Source organism: Oryctolagus cuniculus, chromosome 18 (genome assembly GCF_051225735.1).
Source record: "Oryctolagus cuniculus isolate XC-2025 breed Fujian yellow rabbit chromosome 18, ASM5122573v1, whole genome shotgun sequence".
Lineage (NCBI taxonomy): Eukaryota > Metazoa > Chordata > Mammalia > Lagomorpha > Leporidae > Oryctolagus > Oryctolagus cuniculus.
In genome coordinates this window covers 61,069,031-61,090,237 of record NC_142884.1, presented here as the reverse complement: position 1 = coordinate 61,090,237, position 21,207 = coordinate 61,069,031, and the positions used below count along the sequence as shown (strand labels likewise).

Here is a 21,207-nt window from a genome sequence, read left to right as displayed (position 1 = left end):
GAGACAGAGGGAAAGGTCTTCCTTTGCCGTTGGTTCACCCTCCAATGGCCGCCGTGGCCTGTGCGCTGCAGCTGGCGCACCACGCTGATCCGATGGCAGGAGCCAGGTGCTTCTCCTGGTCTCCCATGGGGTGCAGGGCCCAAGGACTTGGGCCATCCTCCACTGTACTCCCGAGCCACAGCAGAGAGCTGGCCTGGAAGAGGGGCAACCGGGACAGAATCCGGCGCCCCGACCGGGACTAGAACCCGGTGTGCCGGTGCCGCTAGGTGGAGGATTAGCCTATTGAGCCACGGCGCCGGCCTAAAAATAAATCTTAAAAACAAAACAAACAACCCACAAAGGCCATGGAAACAACTTAAAAATAGAGCCAAGACTCTAACTCAAGCACTTCTATGTGGGCTGTGGATGTCCCAAATAGTCTTACCCACTGCACCTAGCACTCCCCTCTAACTACGTTCTGAAGAGTGACTCTCACTGCATCATTCCACCACCACTGCTTTTGCATTGCTCATCTTCCAATGGAATGACTTTGACAGCGTCCAATTTGGCCTCTTCAGTCTATTTTCCAAATATCGATTGTGATTGGCCTCTCTAAACCTCTTGTGTGGCTTCCTATTGACCTCCCGTGAAGTGCAGACTCCTTAGGCTAGCATGGAACTTGTGTGTGCACAGCTCCATTGGCTGCTCCAGCTTTGGTTTTTTTTTTTTTTTTTTTTTTTTTTTTTTTTTTTTTTTTTTTTTTAATCTGCCCTTTTTTAGGTCTGTGCAGCATGTGAACCAGCCACCTGAACTTCTCTAATTTCTGTGACCATGTGGCTACTTTGTCACCTCTGTGCCTTTGCACATTCTTTTGCTTCCACATAGAAATGCTCCTTTATTCTCTCCTCTCCTTTTCCAGGTCTTGCCTCATCTTTCAGTTCTTGGGGAGTCTCCCCTTCTTTGAATCAGGGTGCTCTGGTTCTCTGGTCATTTTTGACTTGACATTGGAAACAGGGAGGGCAGGACTGAGTCAAGGCTCCCACCCTTGTGTCCCCAGCACCACACAGGTCACAGGGGATCTTAGTGGAAAGCATGAATGACTGCAAGGGCACCTCTTAAGAGAAATGTACCTTATTGAATTACTCAGCTATAGCAAGGACCAACAGCTCCCCTCCCCCAGACTTAGCACTTTTCTTTTCTTTTTTGATTTTAGATTTATTTATTATTAGTTAGTTGAAAGACTGAATTGCAGAGAGAGAGATATCTTCCATTCACTGGTTCACTCCTAAGTGGCCACAACAGCCAGGGCTGGGCATTGCTGAAGCCAGGAGCCTCTTCTGGGTCTCCCACGTGGGTACAGGGGCCCAAGTACCTAGGCCATCCACTGCTTTTCCAGGCACATTAGCAGGGAGCTGGGTCAGAATTGGAGCAGCTGGGACTCAAACCAGAGCCCATATGGGCTGTTGACACTGCAGGCGGAGACTTAACCTTCTATGCTACAGTGCCAGCCCCACTTCCTCCTTTCTAATTTAGGTGCTTTTTCTTTCTTTCTTTTTTTCCTATTTGTTTGTCTAACTAAAACTTATAATACTCTGTTGAACAGAAAAAGCCTTGAGTTTTTCACCATTCATTATTGATTAGGATGTGGTTTGTATGTTTTTCACATAGGTTCTTTTTGTTTTTTACAAGATTTATTTATTTATTTGAAAGACAGAATTATAGAGAAGAAGAGAGAGAGAGAGATCTTCCATCTAGTGATTCACTCCCTGAATGTCCTTAATGGCTGGGCCGGGAACCTGGAACTCTATCTGGGTGTCCCACATGGGTGGTAGGGGCCCATCTTTTACTACTTTCCCAGGCACATTAGCTGGAAACTGGATCAAAGCTGAACAGGCAGGACTCGAACTAGCACTCATGAAGATGCCAGCGTCTCAGCAGCTGAACCTACTATGCCACAATGCCAGTCCCTCAGATATGGTCTGTATTGTGTTGTTAGTTTATTGAGTGTTATTGAGGAGTTTTTTTTTTTTTAAAGATTTATTTAGGGCCGGTGCTGTGGCTCACTTGGTTAATCCTCCGCCTGCAGTGCCGGCATCCCATATGGGCGCCAGGTTCTAGTCCCGGTTGCTCCTCTTCCAGTCCAGCTCTCTGCTGTGGACCGGGAGGGCAGTGGAGGATAGCCTGAGTGCTTGGGCCCTTGCACCCACATGGGAGACTGGGAAGAAGCATCTGGCTTCTGGCTTCAGATTGGCACAGCGCCGGCTGTGGCGGCCATTTGGGGAATGAACCAACAGAAGGAAGACCTTTCTCTCTGTCTCTCTCACTGTCTGTAACTCTACCTGTCAAATAAAAAAAAAAAAAAGTTTACTTATTTATTTATTCATTTGAAAGGCAGAGTTAGAGAGAGAAAGGGAGAGACAGAGAGATCGTCCATCTGCTTGTTCATTCCCCAAATGGCTGCAACAGCTAAGGCTGTGCCTGGCTGAAGAAAGGAGCCAGGAGCATCATCCAGGTCTTCCATTTGGGTCATCTTCCACTGCTTTCTCAAACACATTAGCAGGGAGCTGGATTGGAAGTGGAGCAGCTGGGACTTGAACCGGCACCCACATGGGATGCCAGCGCTGCTGATGGTGGCTTAACCTGCTGTGCCATGGCACTGGCCCTACTGAGATATGATTTAATGTGCCATATAATTGATCCATTTACAGTGTACAGTTCAGCATTTTTTAGTGTATTCACATGGTCACATAGCTCTTTTTTTCCTGCATTGCTTATCTCAGACTGGTTGGATAATACTCCTAGTCTTCAAATACGTGATGGCTTAATGGAAGATAGAATATTGCATCTTTTTGTAGTTTCAGGACATCATACTTTTGGAAAAGACTTAATGTCACCTAGTATCTGAAGAGTTGGGGCTTATTTCCCTTTCATGAGCTCTGACCTCAGTTGAGTACACAACCTGGACTGCCAAGGAGCTGCTTCCCAGGATTTAGATACTTGATACTTGCAGCTGGCGTGGCACCCAAGCGTGGGCGGGTGTCAGCTTCCTGAGACGGCTCTGCTGTTAGCTCAAACACTCCGACTCTCAAGTTGAGGCAGGGGTTTTGTACAGAGGCTCCCAGATCATCCGCTAATAAACACCATCTCACCTGTGGAGCAGAGAGTCTACAGGAACGTGTTGATGGCCAGCTATGGGATTGAAGAGGCTTTCCTTTTTTTTTTTTTTTTTTTGGTGGGGAGGCCTAAGCTGCTTTGTTTTGAGCTTTCTGGTACCTTTCTGGTTCTCCACTTTCATGGAATACCAGAGCCTCATTGCCTAGCTTTAGGTGATCAAGAGTCACCAGGAGGGGCCAGCGCTGTGACATAGTAGGCCAAGCCTCTGCCTGCTGCACTGGCATCCCATATGGGCGCTGGTTCTAGTCCTGGCTCCTGCTGTTCTGAACCAGCTCTCTGCCATTGCCTTAGAAAGCAGAAGAACATGCTTGGGCCCCTGTGTCCACGTGGGAGACCTGGAAGAAGCTCCTGGCTCCTGGCTTCAGGTTAGCCCAGCTCCAGCCGTTGTGGCTGTCTGGGGAGTGAACCAGCGGTTGGAAGACCTCTTTCTCTGTCTCTGCATCTCTCTGTCTGTAACTCTACCTCTCAAATAAACAAATAAAATCTTAAAAAAAAAAGTCACCATGAGGCACATGTGTGTGTTTTTTTCCCCCTAAATATTTATTTATTTATTTGAAAGTCAGAGTTACACAGAGAGGAGAGGCAGAGAGAGAGAGGTCTTCCATCCAATGGTTCACTCCCCAGATGGCGGCACTGCCAGAGCTGCGCTGATCCGGAGCCAAGGAGCTTCTTCTGGTCTCCCAGGCAGGCGCAGGGGCCCCAGGACTTGAGCCATCTTCTACTACTTTCCCAGGCCATAACAAAGAGCTGGGTTGGAACAGGAGCAGCCGGGACTAGAACTGGCACCTATATTGGATGCCAGCGCTTCAGGCCAGGGTGTTAAACCTCTGTGCCACAGTGCCGGCCCCACACATGTGTTTCTAACACAAACCCTCACTTTAGTGTCAGGAAACCTGCATGCCAGGGATTGGACCATGTATGGTGTTGGGCACAGACCTTGGCCCCTCTGAACAGGGCAGGGTGAACAGCTGACATCCACGTCAGGGAGTTCCCTGCCTTGTTGCACTTGCACGTGCTCATCTGATGACTGCAGAACAATTGGGGTTGTTTGCTTGGTCAGCCGAGACACTGAGTGAATGAAAACCACCTTTGGCAGCCTCTACCCAGTAAAGTCAGGAAGCTGGTTACCTGCGTTCTGTTTTTTTTCTGGAGAAATGTATGGGCTTTAATCTAATGGGAATCCTGGCGTCAGGCTTACACTGTTTCTGCTTCTGATGGTCCTTGAGGTTGACCTCTTCTGGCAGGAGGTGGCAGGTGGTTTGTGTGTTTCTGGGAAGGGATCAGCAGTTCTGGCCAACTACAAGCTATATTGGTTCACATCTTTGACCTTTAAGGATCCAATTCTATGTCCCAGATGTTCCCTCAAACAAAACCAAGTAGGAGACAGGTTCCCACTGAATCATGGAACTCCCTCTTTTTGCTTTCTCCTTTCTCACCCTTCCCTTTCTCCTAAGCCCTCTGAGCAACTTATCAGGGCCATGTGCTGCACTGGATTGCCTTAACTTTCTCATTTCCAAGTGGTTATATATTCACATTCTGACTGTTCCTTATTCTAATTCTGGGAGAAACCTTTCCCCATCCTAGACTGTTTCTTCCCTCCAGACATGCTCCTCACACCTATGTGTCAGTTTCCTGACAATCTCACAGTGCTCAAGCCTCTGCCTATCCCTCATCTACAGTAAATGCCCTTTGCCTTTCTCAGGTTGGCTGAACCACTGGATTTGTGGGGAGCAGCTGCTACCACCCAGGGGATCAGAAAGGGAAGGACAACTCTAAGTCATCCACCTTCCTCTGAAGCCATCTATCTCCATCACGCTGGGCTGGAACCCAGCTTTAACCCACTGTGCCGCAGCGCTGGCCGCCTGCCTCCTATTCTGATCCAGCTTCTTGCTAACATGCACTCTGGGAGGCAGCAGATGATGACTCAATCTCAGGCCCTCTGACAGTGGGAGCAGGCATCCCAGAAGATGGTTTAACCAGATGCATTGTTGTGCCCACCTCCTATTTATTGATTTTTAAGTATATGAGTCCAATTATGCAAACATAGGTTATGCCTCAGCCTCTTTGACTGGTGATATAAGTATCCTAAGTACTTCATCAACCTGTAGTGCTCCTATGTGGTTAATACCAGGCCTCATGTGGCTGGTGCTGTGGTGTAGAAAGTTAAGCCTCCTCTTGCAATGCCAGTTCGGCACTAATTCGAGTGCCAGCTGCTCCACTTCTGATCCAGCTCCCTGCTAATGTGCCTGGGAAAGCAGTAGAAGATGGCTCGAGTACTTGGGCCCCCGCACCCACGTGTGAGACCTGAAAGAAGCTCCTGGCTCCTGGCTTTCGATTGGTCCAACTCTGGCTGTTGCGGCCATTTGGGGAATGAATCAATGGATGGAAGATTTCTCTTTCTGTCTCTTGCTCTCTGTGTAACTTTGCCTCTCAAATAAATAAAATAAGTCTTGTCTTTTTAATTTTTTTTAAAGATTAATTAATCTGTTTATTTGAAAGAGCTATATAGAAAAAGAAGAAGAGGCAGAGAGAGAGGTTTCCATCCGCTGGCTCACTCCCTAGATGACTACATTGGCTGGAGCTGCGCAGATCCGAAGCCAGGAGCCAGGAGCTTCCTCTGGGTCTCCCACGTGGGTGCAGGGGCCCAGAACTTGGACCATCTTCCACTGCTTTCCCAGGCCATACCAGAGAGCTGGATTGCAAGTGGAGCAGCCGAGACTTGAACTGGCACCGCAGGCAGTGGCTTTTACCCACTATGCTGCAATGCTGGCCCCAAATAAGTCTTTAAAAAATAAATAAAATCTTACCAAAAAAAGGCATCATGTGTTGGTTTACACTGTCTTACTCTTAGGAGGAGAAGACAGTGTTTCTCTCATTTCTAAGTTCTTGAGCAAACACCTATTTCTTTGTGGAATACAAATATACAACTTAAAAAAAAAATGTTCATTTCCTTTTCTGACCTGCCTCCGGTGAGTGCCACTGAGACATATTTGGGAGTTGCTGCAGCATGGGCCCCACCTTGCTGTGGGCGGTTTAGTCACTTGGACACCTGGTGTGGGAGTAGTGGGGGGGCCTCACACATCAGTACCACCCAGTATGAATGAATGAGGGGAGTGTAATGAGGTTTGAGAGACTTAGAGAAGAAGCTGTGTGTCCAGAACCATCTTAGCTGTGCTTTTCACATGTCCTAGTCCTTGCTGTAGAGTGGCTTGTCCCTGTGGCTTTGACCGTGCATCCCTCTGCCAGGCACCGTGTGGGATTGATCTACTTACTTTAGGCACTTCCTAGGTGTAGATTGTGCTGCCTTCACTGGAGCCAGAAAGCCAAAAGGCCGGAAGCCGTGATTTCTGGACACTCTGAGAACTGAAGCTGGTCGTTCATAGTTCCACACACACTTTCCTTTGGTTTCTCTAGCTGCACAAAGCAGTAAGATGCTTTTCATTAGAAAATCAAAATGTAAAGATTTCCAGCAACCAGTAGTGTATTAAAAGAGTCTCTGTATCCATTGTTTTCTCTATTGTTCTATCTTGTACCAAGAAATATTTGAGAAAGGGAGATGCATAATCATTTGCTAACATTTTGTATGTGTGCTTTATTGAAGGTACATGGGAATTGGACTCTCGGCTCAAGGCGTCAACATGAACAGACTTCCTGGTGAGTCACTGTTTAAGAGAACATTTGTTCTGCTCTTCTGATCCATCCTGATCCATTAGAGTCATGGTGGCAGCTGAGAGGCTGGGGAGGACTTTGTTTACTGTCCACCTACCTCAAGCCAAGTCATTGAGTGGAAGATCCTGAAAGATGGGCGTTGGGCTGGGTGGTGTGGGCTTCCATTCCAAAAATGATTTGGCAAGTGATTGTCCCTCATGGAATTTGAACTGTTTGCAGTCAAAACCAAATGACCTGAGCTTGCTCCCATTGGAGATACGCCTCAGTACCTCTTATTCCCATTGGCTTTTGCTGACCAGCTGGGGACTTCGGCATGTTACCAGGAGCCTGCACTGCCAACCTTGGCTCCTATGTTACTTCTCCAGGTTAAAGATCAAAGTCTTTAAATGGCCTCCAACGTGCAGCATGATTGAGGTTATTTTTTTCTTTCTTTGCCATCCTTCCTAAAATTTATTTATTTATTTGAAAATCTGAATTAGAGAGAGAGAGAGAGAGATCTTCTACCCACTGAGTGACCCCTCAGATGGCTACAGTGGCCAGGGCTGGGCCAGGGCTGGGCCAGGCTGAAGCCAGGAGCCAAGAACTTCATCCGGGTCTCCCACATGGGTAGTAGGGGCCCAAGCACTTGGACCATCTTCCACTGCTTTTCCCAGGCCATTAGCAGGGAGCTAGATTGGAAGTGGAACATCTGGGACATGAACCAGAAAAACCAGGTGGCAGCTTAACCCATTATGTTGCAATGCCAGCCTTGGTGATTTCTTTTTTTTTTTAATCTCTCTCTCTCTCTCTTTTTTTTTTTTTTTTTTTGACAGGCAGAGTGGACAGTGAGAGAGAGAGAGAAAGGTCTTCCTTTGCCGTTGGTTCACCCTCCAATGGCTGCCGCAGCCGGCGCGCTGCGGCCGGCGCACCGCGCTGATTCGATGGCAGGAGCCAGGAGCCAGGTGCTTTTCCTGGTCTCCCATGGGGTGCAGGGCCCAAGCACCTGGGCCATCCTCCACTGCACTCCCTGGCCACAGCAGAGAGCTGGCCTGGAAGAGGGACAACCGGGACAGAATCCAGCGCCCCAACCGGGACTAGAACCCGGTGTGCCGGCGCCACAAGGCGGAGGATTAGCCTAATGAGCTGTGGCGCTGGCCAGCAATTACCCTTTCAGCTGTTCTCTGGCAGCAGCTCATACCCAGTCCTGAGCTAGGCACAGCTGATGGGAGGGGTGGGTTCCAGAAGAAGGCCCTCAGTCCGGTTGTCCCTTGAGTGACAGATGTAGCAGTATGCGCCAATCACAGATTTTTCTCTAATGGACTGATTTTAAATATTTTCAATTTAGACTTGTTTCGTGGTCAATTCGTTGTCAGGAATCTGAGTAAAAACTGGTCTTTAGTATTAACCAGGATGCATGTGGCACATTTGACCTCTTTTGGTAGTGTATGGCTATGTTCTTGATAAACAAGTGTCTGGCCTTGGCTGAGTAGGTGTAACTATAGTGTGTGTAGCTCTGCTTCTTAGTGAACAAAGAAAAGTAATTTCTTATTAAGGATAAACTGATTCTTAATTTTTCTTAAGCTTTATTTATTTATTTGAAATGAAGAGTTACAGAGAAAGAGGGTAAGAGATCTTCCATCTACTGGTACACTCCCCAAATGGCTGTTACAGCCAGGGCTGGGCCATAGCTGGAACTAGTGCTCATATGGGATGCCTGTGTCACTAGTGGTAGCTTAATTCATTGTGTCACGATGCTAGCTCCTGATTCTTAATCTTTTTTCTTTTTTTTAAGATGTCTTTATTTATCTAAACATCAGAGTTAACAGAGAGAGAAGGAAAGGCAGAGAAAGAGAGAGAGGTCTTCCATCTGCTGGCTCACTCTCCAGTTGGCTGCAACAGCCGGAGCTGCGGCAATCCCAAGCCGGGAGCCAGGAGTTTCTTCCGGTCTCCAAGGAGGGTGCAGGGGCCCAAGGAGCTGGGCCATCCTCTACTGCTTTCCCAGGCCATAGCAGAGAGTGGGATCGGAAGTGGAGCAGCCAGGACTTGAACCAGTGCCCATATGGGATGTCGGTACTGCAGGTGGCAGCTTCACCCGCTTTGCCACAATGCTGGCCCCTCTTAATCTTTTTTCTTGCTCTAAATATGCTTTTTTGGGGTAGGTATTTGGCCTTATGGTTAGAACACCTGCTCCCACATTGGAGTGTCTGGATATTATCCCTGGCTCTGGCACATGGATTGAGTTTCTGGCTTTAGCTCAGTCTAGCCCTGGTTGTTGTGGGTGTTTGGGAAGTAAGCCAGCGGATGGGAGCTCTGTTTCTTTCTCTCTTGCAAATAATTAAAAGCAAACAAACAAAAAATTAAAGTGCTCCTTGCAACCAGCATTTGGCACAGTGGTAAAGATGCTGCTCTGGGGGCTGGTGCTGTGGTGTAGTGGGTAAAGCTGCCACCTGCAGTGCCAGCATCCCATATGGGCACTGGTTTGGGTCCCAGCTGCTCCACTTCCGATGCAGCTCTCTGCTATGGCCTGGGAAAGCAGTAGAAGATGGCCCAACTCCTTGGGTCCCTGCACCTGCATGGGAGACCTGGAGGAAACTCCTGGCTCCTGGCTTTGGATCAGCACATCTCTGGCCACTATAGCTAACTGGGGAGTGAGCCAGCGGATGGAAGACATCTCTGTCTTTCTGCCTTTCTGTAATTCTGCCTTCCAAATAAATAAATAAATCTTTAAAAAAAAAAAAAAGTGTTGCTTGGGATGCTCACCTGAGTTTGAGTCCTCGCTGCTAATGCAAACCCTAGGAGGCAGCAGCTAATAGTTCATATACTTGATCCCTGTCCCTGACTTGTAAAATTGTAGGGAAATCCATTTTGGTCTTGTGAAGTCAGACTCAACCCTGGCACAGAAGATGGGGCCCACGGGGAGAAGATGGAGAAATTGGAGGAATAGTTTTGTTCCCACCCCCATGCATCAGTAGAGTTGGTGCTTTTTTCTGCCCTCATGGGTGCATCTCCTTTAGGTGTTCAGCTGATACTGTAGTAGTCTTCATTTTCACGGTGGCCGCTAGTTCCTCCAGGTTTTCCTGCAAATTCGCATCACGTCCCAAGCACTCCTTCAGGTGAAAAGTAGGAATTGGATCATATCTAGATAGGGCTTTTCCCAGGAAGGATGGATGCCCCTGCTTTTCCTGGGAAACAGGACTAGTTGAATGGGCAGATTTAGCACAGGACAGATGTGGGTGTCACTCTTAGAAGTGATGGAGACCTGCCACTGTCCATCCCGGTTGTGGATCTGGAAGATCAGAATCCCCTTTGTTGCTTTCCACTCTGTGGAATCATGTTTATTTTGTTTTGTTTGTGTGTGTGTGTGTGTGTGTGTGTGTGTGATGAGTATTTGTTCTGCGTAAGCGGAAGGTTTCACTGTTCATGAGCAGATGGACCTGAACCTTCCTGTGTTTGGTGAAGTGGGATGGAGGCTGATAGAAGCTAAAGCCCATCTGCCAGCTGATGCTGATTTCCAAGAGGCCCTTGTTGGGGCGCAGGCTAATGGGCTTGTTTGGGTGGTAGGAGAGAGTGGTGGTGGTGGTGGCCTAGGCTGTGTCCGCCTTTTGAGTTTGGTGTTTTTAGATGAAATGTTTGAGGATTCATTTATCTTCAGGGTTGCTGGCCATCAGTGGTGCTTCAGTTTTTTGTTGGTCGGTGTTGAATTTGTCCCCATTTGCTCAGAGGGGCTTTGTGAGCATTCATTTCCCCCTCTGAAGTAAATGTGTGCACTTGTAGTTAGCAGATGCACATCTTCATTTGGTTCATGTGTTGCTATTTGTAGGGATGCACCATGCATGACCAGCCGTCCCTCCGTATTGGATATTTGTGTTAGTCTAGAAGAGTTTGTTGTTTTGACTGCTGACTACAGACTGCCTTATGCAAACTGCTTGTTTTTGACTCTGCTGTTTCTTACCAGGGCCATTAATATTTTAATATAGTTAAGATGTTTGAATTTGGAGCCCTGTGTTTTGCTGGAGTAGGCCATTTTTGGATGTCACTAGCAGTGTGCCTGTTTGTTTTGTGGTTGTACAAGCCAGATTTTTAGTAAGTGTTTCATAATGTCCCCTGACACTTCACATTGATATTGTGTGTTAGTATGGGGACTGTCAGGCTTTCTGAAAAACTAGAAATGGCATAAACCTGTTCATTTTTTCAAGTTTTACGTGTTTTATATAAATACATTTTAAGTATTGGAAAATTGTCATGTTCTCCTGACCACTGGTGAAAGAGATCCCTTCATTTGCTAGTGTGGTTATGTTGCAACATGAAACATGATTGATTTTTGTGGGGTCACTATGTGTCCTACAACTTTGTTGAACTTTAGCACTAAAATTTCTTCCTTCCTTCCTTCCTTCCTTCCTTCCTTCCTTCCTTCCTTCCTTCCTTCCTTCCTTCTTTCCTTTTTTTGACAGGTAGAATTATAGACAGTGAGAGAGAGAGAGACAGAGAGAAAGGTCTTCCTTACATTGGTTCACTCCCCAAATGGCCGCTACGGCTGGCACTACGCCGATCTGAAGCCAGGAGCCTGGTGCTTCTTCCTGGTCTCCCATGCGGGTGCAGGGACCCAAGCACTTGGGCCATCCTCCACTGCCCTCCCGGTCCACAGCAGAGAGCTGGACTGGAAGAGGAGCAACCGGGACTAGAACCCAGCGCCCATATGGGATGCCGGTGCTGCATGAGGAGGATTAGCCAAGTAAGCCACGGTGCTGGCCCTCTTTTTTTTTTTTTTTTTTTTTAAAGACTTCTTTATTTATTTGAAAGACAGAGGTACAGAAAAGCAGAGAGAGAGAAAAAGAGAGGACTGCCAACCTCTGGTTCATTCCCCAAATGGCTGTAATGGCTGGAGTTGGGCAGATCCAAAACCAGGAGCCAGGAGCTTCTTCCAGTTCTCACATGTGGGTGCAGGGACCCAAGGTCTTGGGCCATCTTCTATTGCTTTCCTAGGCCATAGCAGAGAGCTGGATTGGAAGTGGAGTAGCTGGATCTCAAACTGGCACCCATACGGGATGCCTGCACTGTAAGTGGCAGCTTTACCCACTACGCCACAGCACTGTCCCCAGCACTAAAATAAAGGTCTCTCTCTCTGCCTTTCAGACAGAGTTACAGAGAGGTAAAGACAGAGAGAGAGAGAGAAATCTTCCGTCCTCTGGTTCACTCCCCAAATGGCCGTAATGGCCGGAGCTGGGCCTATTCAAAGCCAGAAGCCAAGAGCTTCATCTAGGTCTCCCATGTGGGTGGAGGGGCCCAAGCACTTGGGCCATCTTCTACTGCCTTCCCAGGCACATTAGCAGAGAGCTGGATGGGAAGTAGAGCAGCTGGGACTCGAACTGGCACCCATATGGGATGCTGGCTCTGTGGCGGTGGCTTTACCCACTACACCACAGTGCCAGCTCCAGGAACCAACTGCTTGAGATATCATCTATTGCCTTGCAGAGTAGCTTAAAATTGTATATATGAAATTTGTTCCCTTTATATAAATAAGTAATAATAACAATAAAAAGAGCAGTGTAGCTGGAACTCAATCAAGCTCTCCAGTATGGGATGCAGACATATCATGACTTAACCGCTGCACCAGATGTGTATCCCACTTTTTATTCTTTGACTTATTATTTTATTTTTCCTGATAGTCTAGGTATAATTATATCTTTTTTTTTTCCTGGTTTTTTTTTTTTTTTTTGACAGGCAGAGTTAGACAATGAGATAGAGAGACAGAGAGAAAGGTCTTCCTTCCATTGGTTCACCCCACAAATGGCCGCTACGGCTGACGCTCTGCACTGATCTGAAGCCAGGAGCCAGGTGCCTTCTCCTGGTCTCCCAAGCTCTCCAAGCACTTGGGCCATCCTCCACTGTCTTCCCGGGCCACAGCAGAGAGCTGGACTGGAAGAGGAGCAACCGGAACAGAATCCGGCGCCCCAACCGGGACTAGATCCCAGAGTACCGGCGCCACAGGCGGAGGATTAGCCTAGTGAGCAGCGGTGCTGGCCTATATCATCGTTTTTAAATTTTGCTAATTAAACTAGGTGTTTAGTTTTACATTTCTTCTAAGTTTATTTTATCTACCAAAAAAAATTTTGATAGGTTCTTTTAGTTTTAGCTTTTTATTTTAAAGTACTTATTATATTGTTTAGTCTGGATATGCTTCCTGATCCAGATTATATTGGAGATGGTGGACTGCTCTATAATTATCATGCAAGTAGACATTGTTTAAATCTGTGTTTCATTGGCTGAGCCTGACACCATTCTGTCATGGTTAGGAAATATAACATGGTCTGCCTTTTGTATAAGTGCAGACTTATACTCTAGTGCAGTCAAGTTTTGTAAAATATATAGGTACAAAGTTATTGATCCATCATACAGTTTTCTTTTTTGACAGGCAGAGTGGACAGTGAGAGAGAGAGAGACAGAGAGAAAGGTCTTCCTTTTGCCGTTGGTTCACCCTCCAGTGGCCGCCGCGGCCGGCGCGCTGCCGCCGGCACACCGCGCTGATGTGATGGCAGGAGCCAGGTGCTTCTCCTGGTCTCCCATGTGGTACAGGGCCCAAGCACTTGGGCCATCCTCCACTGCACTCCCTGGCCACAGCAGAGAGCTGGCCTGAAAGAGAGGCAACCGGGACAGAATCCGGCGCCCCGACCGGGACTAGAACCCGGTGTGCCGGCGCCGCAAAGCGGAGGATTAGCCTAGTGAGCCGCGGCGCCGGCCACAGTTTTCTATACATCTGGTTTTTCTTATTCATTTATATTTTATAGATTTGTTAAGAGAGTGAAAGAGTTTTGGAAATGATATCACCTATGGTCTCATGCTGAGCCAGGGGCTTTGGGTTAGAGTTGAGCAGCTGTGGGCTGATAGCTGGTACTGGGCAGGGGAGATAGTAGGTGGGATCTTCACACTAGAGTGGCTACGCAGAAGACAAAAGCATGGACTGGAGCCTGGAGAAGGTGGTGCTGGTGTGCGGGTACCTTGGGACAGGAAGGGGACGTCCCTGTCTAGCCACTACGTGCAGACTTGGACATGGAATGTTGGCCTGGCTGGCTTTAGCCTTCCCACAGGGAGCAGGGCCAGAGCTTGGCTAAAGGAGCAGGGTGGCAGGACAGGGCAGTGAGGGGCCAGCTGAGCTTCTGGGTCTTTCTGACTTCCTGAATTCACCGTCGCTGGGCAGCAGGGATGGAACTTCCATTCCAGTGGCCCTGGAAGGTCAGAGGCCTGGGCGCCCAGCTTGGCTTCTCTGCAGGGAGATGGGCCCTGCTGTGCCTATTGAAATGTGACGCTGTCCCGCTGGCCTCAAGTAAGCGTCTGGCAGTCTGGACTGTGTTTGAGGCTGAGGAATCAAAGCCATGCTTTGCTTTGTGTTTGTGAAGGAGGAGTTTGCACACCTGTATCAACATGTACACAGGAGCAGTCGTGCTTGTCTCGTGGTTGCAGCTGGAGCTCACGCTGGTTTTCCTCATCGTTTTTTCCTTGCCTGCTATATCTGTTTGTCATGATTTGTGGACTCCATACTGCAGTGTTCAGTGTATCAGTGGTTGCCCTCTTGGCCTCCCAAATAGAAAATTTAAGAAGAAAAATTAACATCGTCCTTGATTTTTCATTTTCATTTGCCTTTTTTTCCCTCCATTTTGTACATTGAAGAGCTCTTACTGTCTTAGTGTTAGTCATGGCTACTTTGAATACCTCATCTTCAGCCCACACACTCTCCCCTGATGCTTTTTCCTTTTTTATTTTTATTTTTTAGGATTTATTTGTTTACTTGAGAGGCAGAGTTAGATACAGAGAAAGAGGTCCCCCATCCACTGGTTCACTCCCCAAATGGCTGCAATGGCTGGAGCTGGGCTGATCCGATGCCAGAAGCCAGGAGCTTCTTCCAGGTCTCCCATGCTGGTATAAAGGCCCCAAGCACTTGGGCCCTCCTCTAACTGCTTTCCCAGGCTATTAGCAGGGCTCTGGATCAGAAGTGAAGCAGCCAGGACAGGAACCAGCGCCCATATGGGATGCTAGCTCTGCAGGTAGATACTTAACCCCTCACTGCCACAACGCCAGCCTGCATGTTTTTGTCTTGCAAGGAGTGTTGAGCATATATCATTGTGGATAGCCATTCTTGCTTATTGCACCTCTGAGCTCAAAATATTTGTAGTGTGACTCCCTGGACTGTTTAGAAAGAGTTGGGAACCAACGGTAGGGGAAAGCATGGCTTAGAAGCAGAGATTGTTGGGTGTGGGTCTGCTCCAAGACAAGGAGCAGCCCTTCCTTTCTAGGCTTTTTCATTCTAGGTGATCTGGTTCCTGAGTGATGGCAAGGGCTCCTTGTGTTCTTGTCTTCAGGTCACCTGGAGCGGGGGTATGGACTCTGCTCAGCACAGAGGGTGGGCTAGGAGTCAGTGCTTAATCCTCTCCGAGGAGGAGCTGGTGAGAGCCACAGGCAAGCGCAGAAACTCAGCAAGAACTGAGAAATGAGGGATGTGCCCAGCTCTCTGACTAGTTGTGGAAGAGACGTGTCAGGGGAGACATCACCCCTCATCTCCTGCAGGCTCTTCTGGGCTGCTGGTTGTAGACAAGTGTCAGGCTGCTGCTTCATTCTAAACTTTGGCAGGCAGCTTTCTTCCATCCTGGGAGAAGCCACTACAATGAAAAGGATTACCCCTGATCCTGGGCCAAGGAGGCCCTAGGGTTTTCAGAGAACCTCATTAGACCTCCTTGGAGGCCTTTCATCCTGGACAGGACTTTGGTTGGGAACAGCAGCACTGGCAGCTCTGTGATGGGTCTCTGTGCTGCCAAGCTTCTCGAGATCTGTCCCTAGGCAGTCCTTTTCTCCATGGAGACCGTGGAGGGCTGTTCTCTGGCACCGCCACGGTGTTGAGTACACAGAGAATCTTTCTCACCACTCAGGCATTTTGCTGCTGTTGGGGCTGCTAGTGACCAAGTATCCCTGTATTGGATGTTTTACAAACAGTATTTCATTTCATCATAATCATAATGGCCATATTAATTTATTGTGTACCTCTTACATGTCAGGCACAGAACCCAGCACAGGGTAAATAGACACACCTTTATCCCAGTGGACCTTGGCCAGCAGGGGAGACAGATCCTTACTGGATGACCCTGCAGTGGTCCCTTTGCATTCTGGTCAGTGCCATGAAGGGGCAGCACTGAGTACTGTGAGACAGCTAGATTCAGGCTGGGAGCTGAAGGATGAGGGGTCTGGCCAGGAGTGGCAGGGAGATGAGGGATGGCAAAAAGGTGAGGGGGTAGAGAAGAGGAAAGTGCCAGGCAGAGTGAGGAGTGGGTAGGAAGGAGGTGGAAAAGAGCTGGGTGTGCAGAAAGTGACCACAGGCCGTGAGGTTGGTCTGTGCAGCTGGGAGGGCCTGGCAGCCCTAAATGTTACGGGGTGAAGGGCTCTGAGGGGTTTAAGCAAGTTCACAATCTACCAGTGTTGGCCCGCCAGAGCCCAGGTCTGAAGGGCAGAGGCAGGTGCCAGGAGGACAGTTTGAAGACTTAGTGGCCCACAAGAACATGGAAGTAGCCTGGACCAGAAATGGGGAAGAGAGGATGGATGGATTGACAAATCTTTAGGAGGTAGTCCAGCCGGAGTCGGGTCTTCAGAGTAATGAGTTGGTTGGACTGCAGGCTACTGGTAGTGTGCCTCCAGAGTGGTGCTGTTCATTTGTTTTAAGAATACTCTGGTTAAACAAGTAGCCTGGTGTTGGCCTTTTACATGCTGAGTCTCAAGGTCATTAAGAACAAGAGCTTGTACAAGAGTACAAGCTGAGCAGGGCATTTTTGAGTTAAGAAAAGAAGTTGGGCCGGCGCCGTGGCTCAATAGGCTAATCCTCCACCTTGCAGCGCCGGCACACCGGGTTCTAGTCCCGGTCGGGGCGCCGGATTCTGTCCCGGTGGCCCCTCTTCCAGGCCAGCTCTCTGCTATGGCCAGGGAGTGCAGTGGAGGATGGCCCAGGTGCTTGGGCCCTGCACCCCATGGGAGACCAGGAAAAGCACCTGGATCCTGGCTCCTGCCATCGGATCAGCGCGGTGCGCCGGCTGCAGCGGCAGCCACTGGAGGGTGAACCAACGGCAAAAGGAAGACCTTTCTCTCTCTGTCTCTCTCTCTCACTGTCCACTCTGCCTGTCAAAAAAATAAAATAAAAAAAAAAAAAAGAAAGAAAAGAAGGTAATGTAGGAAGTCCAGCATGGCCTTCTGCTGCCAGGAAGTACTTGGTCTTGGGTGTGTGCTGTGGCTTAGCAGGTTAAGCCCCCATTTGGGGCACCCACATCGCATATTGGATTGTCAGTTAGAGTCCCTGCACTTCCATTTCCACTCCAGCTTCCTGCTAATGCATCCTGGGAGGCAGCAGATGATGGCCTAAGTTTTTGGGCCCCTGTCACCCTGTGGGAGACCCAGAGAGATCAGGCCAGGACTCAGACTGGCACTCTGAAATGGGATATAGCTGCACCACAATGCTTGCCTCAGATGCTTTTTATTTGTTTTTCTAAGATTCTGTTTATTTCTTTGAAAGGCAGAGTTACAGAGAAGGAGAGAGAGAGATTTTCCATTTGCTTTGTCACTCCCCTAATGGCCATGCCTGGGCCAGGCTGAAGCCAGGAGCCTGGAGCTTCATCCAGGTCTCCTATGTAGGAGCAGCGGCCTAAGCACTTATGCCATCCCCTGTCGCCTTCCCAGGTGCATTAGCAGGGAGGTGTACCACAAGTGGAGCAGCTGGGACTCAAACTGGCACCTGTATAGGCTGCCAGTGTAGCAGGCAGCGCTGTAGTTTGCTACGCTGCCCCTACTGCCAAGTGCTTTTTGATTGTAGAAGATAACCTTTCTCTTTTTCCCTGTCTCCTCCTACCTCCCTCTTCTCTCTTCTATCCGAAGATGCTTGTCTGTTTGATCCCTTTGAGTCTAGTTCCTGATTAAAATGTTCACTAGCTGAGTGAGATGGGTGTGGAGGCAGTGGGAGCAATTATCACCTTTCTCGAGGGATCCAGAAGACACTTGTGTCGCCTATGAGTGATTGGCTGGACTTTGCCAAGCCCTAAAAGGGCAGTGAAAAGGTAGCTGGAATTCTTCCAGGCACAAGTGTCCGACGCACTGTGCTGATTCCACTCTGAACAGGTCATCCCTCCAGAAAACTCAGTTGTTAGCAGACAGTGAACCTGCTTGCCCCAAACTGAGGTTGAGGTCATTTCCCTGCAAAAATCAGATCCTCATGTGTCCCCTGTCTGTGCTGAGTCACTGTTCACCTTGGCACCCAAATGGGATTTCAAAGCAATCTTGCTGTTCTCCCTGCCCTCCCTTAGCCTGTGGTTCTGTTGCTCCCCACTCCCTGCTGCTCCTGCCTCTCAGTGGGCTGCTTTCATTGACCTCTCTGCACTATGCTTCCTGCCTGGAGGACAGTCCCCTGCTCAGCTTCATCTGCCACCACCTTTGCCCTCTACCACTGGCATGGGTGCATGGGCCCCAAACAGGCTGATAACAGTCCCTGCTCTGCTCTTCCTCCTTGACTCTCTCTCTATCCTGTGCAACCTTGCCTGACCCCTTCAGCCCTGATCCTATCTCTGTGATCACACTTGCCACTCTGCCTTGTGTGATTGCTTCATATTACCCAGCCGTGTCCTCACTGAATCGGGAGCTCCCTGGGACTCAGAGCACGTATTTCTATCACCACTCCCCCAGAGTGAGCTCAGCGCTTGGTGTGATGCACATGGACTTTGGAATGACACCATCCCTGCTTCACCATGATAAAGATTTATTTATTTATCTGAAAGTCGGAGTCACACAGAGAGAGGAGAAGCAGAGAGAGAGAGAGAGAGGTCTTCCATCCTATAGTTCACTCCCCAATTGGCCGCAATGGCCGGAACTGCGTCCATCTGAAGCCAGGAGCCAGGAGCTCCCTCCCGGTCTCCCATGCGGGTGCAGGAGCCCAAGGATTTGGGCCATCCTCCACTGCTCTCCCAGGACACAGCAGAGAGCTAGATAGGAAGTGGAGCAGCCGGGTCTGGAACTGGTACCCATATGGGATGCTGGTGCTTCAGGCCAGGGTGTTAACCCACTGCGCCACAGCGCCGGCCCCAGTCAAGTGTGTTCTAGAACCAGTCTGGAGTCAGGACCCATTGACCTGCAGCCTGTGTTCAGCTTCAAGAAGCCAAGCAGCTTCACCTACTGCCCTGATCATCATGGCACTGATTGTATCTGGGGGCTCTGCCATCACCTTCTACCCATAGGAGGAGTAACTGTTCTTTCTGTCGGCTCAGTGTCATTGAACCAACTGCTGGCTCATATTTGGTCATATGGGGGAAGAGGCCTTGAGGGCTCCTGTCATCCTGTGGAGTAGTGTTGCTCAGTGGTTAAGAATGTGGACTGGAGCCACACTGTCTGCATTTGCATCCCAGCAGTTGTTTTACCTGGAGTCGGTTACTTAATTGCCCCATGCCTCAGTTTCCCCATCTGTAAAATGGAAGTGATACTAGTATCATGCTCAGGTATAGGGTAGTTAGGATGATAAAAAAAAAGAGTTACTTTCTATGGAGTGCTTAAAATTGTGTCTGACTCACAAAGGAGAAGCATAAATATCAGTTCGTTTTTTTCTTCTACCTTAAGAAAGAAGTGTATACATTTAAAATTCTTTTATAAATATTTGCATATCAAAGTGGAGTTAGCAGAAATCAACATGACACTTTCAAGTGCTTATGTTTTCTGAATTTTGACGGACATGTTTAGTACACATTAGCTGGAGTAGAATTGTGGAAGAGAATGGCACCACTGTTGAGGTTTCCAGTGTTTTCTTATAAGTTGTACCGACTCAGCAGAGACATCTTTGCCTCCAGGGCTGTCGGGGGCAGACGGCAGGCACTGTGGGGTCTCACTTGGTCCCTGGGGCAGATGAAAACAGAGGGAGCCTCTGGAATAAGGCTGTGGTGCTCAGACTTTTCCTGGGAGTCTACGGTTACATCTCAGCTTGCATGTCAGAGGTTTCTGTTGGAAGATGGGGAAGTTTTTTTTTTTTTTTTTTTTTTTGACAGGCAGAGTGGACAGTGAGAGAGAGAGACAGAGAGAAAGGTCTTCCTTTGCCGTTGGTTCACCCTCCAATGGCCGCCGCTGCAGCCGGCGCACCGCGCTGATCCTGGCAGGAGCCAGGATCCAGGTGCTTTTCCTGGTCTCCCATGGGGTGCAGGGCCCAAGCACCTGGGCCATCCTCCACTGCACTCCCTGGCCACAGCAGAGAGCTGGCCTGGAAGAGGGGCAACCGGGACAGAATCCGGCGCCCCAACCGGGACTAGAACCCGGTGTGCCGGCGCCGCAAGGTGGAGGATTAGCCTATTGAGCCACGGCGCCGGCTCAAGATGGGGAAGTTTTGATGTTTACCTTTCACAAGGTGTTTTTTTGCCTGCTTAGGTGTGAAACCAAGGGATGGGTGTGGCCCCAGAACAAGGATTTCAGAACCCTTAGCTGAATGACTTGGAGGGAGGGCAGGATGATCTGAGGCAGGTTGAGTATGCCTGTAGTCCCACCCTTGCACTGGTGAGCTGGCAGGGAAGGACAAGGGGCCGGGATCCCTGGATAGAAGAAGGGAGAGAAAGGCAGGGTTCTGGATAGATGGTGGGGTTTGGGTTTCTCTCAAGCATCAGCACTTTGAGGACATGTTGCTTCTTTGTCTTGTGCTTCAGACAGAGCCAGTGAGACTCAAGCTGTGTTGATAGGCCGCCCAATTGCATCAGAGCTGGGGAGCTGCTGGCTTCCTCCCTGCCTCTTCTGTGGCAGAGGCAGCTGCTGGCTTGGTGTGGCGTGTATTACCTTAATTACTACAGCTCCTCGGGGGAGTATCCAGGCTCACTGAGGCATGCATACCTTGATTGTAACTGTTGAAATAGCTAGAATACAGCTGGGGATTAGGAGTGGGGGATGTAGCTCCTGAAATAGGAGGTGACCTACAAGCAGGCCCTGGCTGTTGGACTTAGGGGTGCAGGGTAGATGTGGGTGTCATCTGCTTTCCTTCACAGGATGGTCATGAGCAATGAGTATCTTTTCTTCTCCTAGAGCTTACCAAGCCTACTCTGAACAGGCGGTCAAGATCAAAGGCTCAGCAGGAAGCTGCTTCTGCCAGTTGGGACAGATTCTGCAAACAGCTGATACTTCACATCTTCATGTGCCATGGGGGAGGAATTATTGATAGTAGACATCAGGGCAGAACACCAGGGATCAGCGCCAGGTTCACTGAGGGCATAGGATAGGCCCCACTGGTGTGGCAAACACTGATGATAAGTAACAGGGTGTTTGCTGTCCTCCCTCCATCTCCCTTTAGGGTTACAGCACAAGCACTGAAAAAAATGTCTGTTTGGAGCAAATCTATTAGCAGGTGGCTTTGTACATTGAATGTCT

The 21,207-nt window shown here is 49.0% G+C and overlaps 1 protein-coding gene across 3 annotated transcripts in view; it reads left to right on the top strand.

Moving 5' to 3' along the window:
* Nucleotides 1-21,207, top strand: part of RANBP10 (RAN binding protein 10) — an 86,017-nt gene that overhangs the window by 21,995 nt on the left and 42,815 nt on the right. For all 3 annotated transcript variants that reach the window (XM_008257482.5, XM_089320298.1, XM_017342304.4), the window contains one exon: nt 6,755-6,807. In XM_008257482.5, the coding sequence (XP_008255704.1) occupies nt 6,755-6,807 (53 nt within the window). The remainder of the gene's footprint in view (nt 1-6,754; nt 6,808-21,207) is intronic.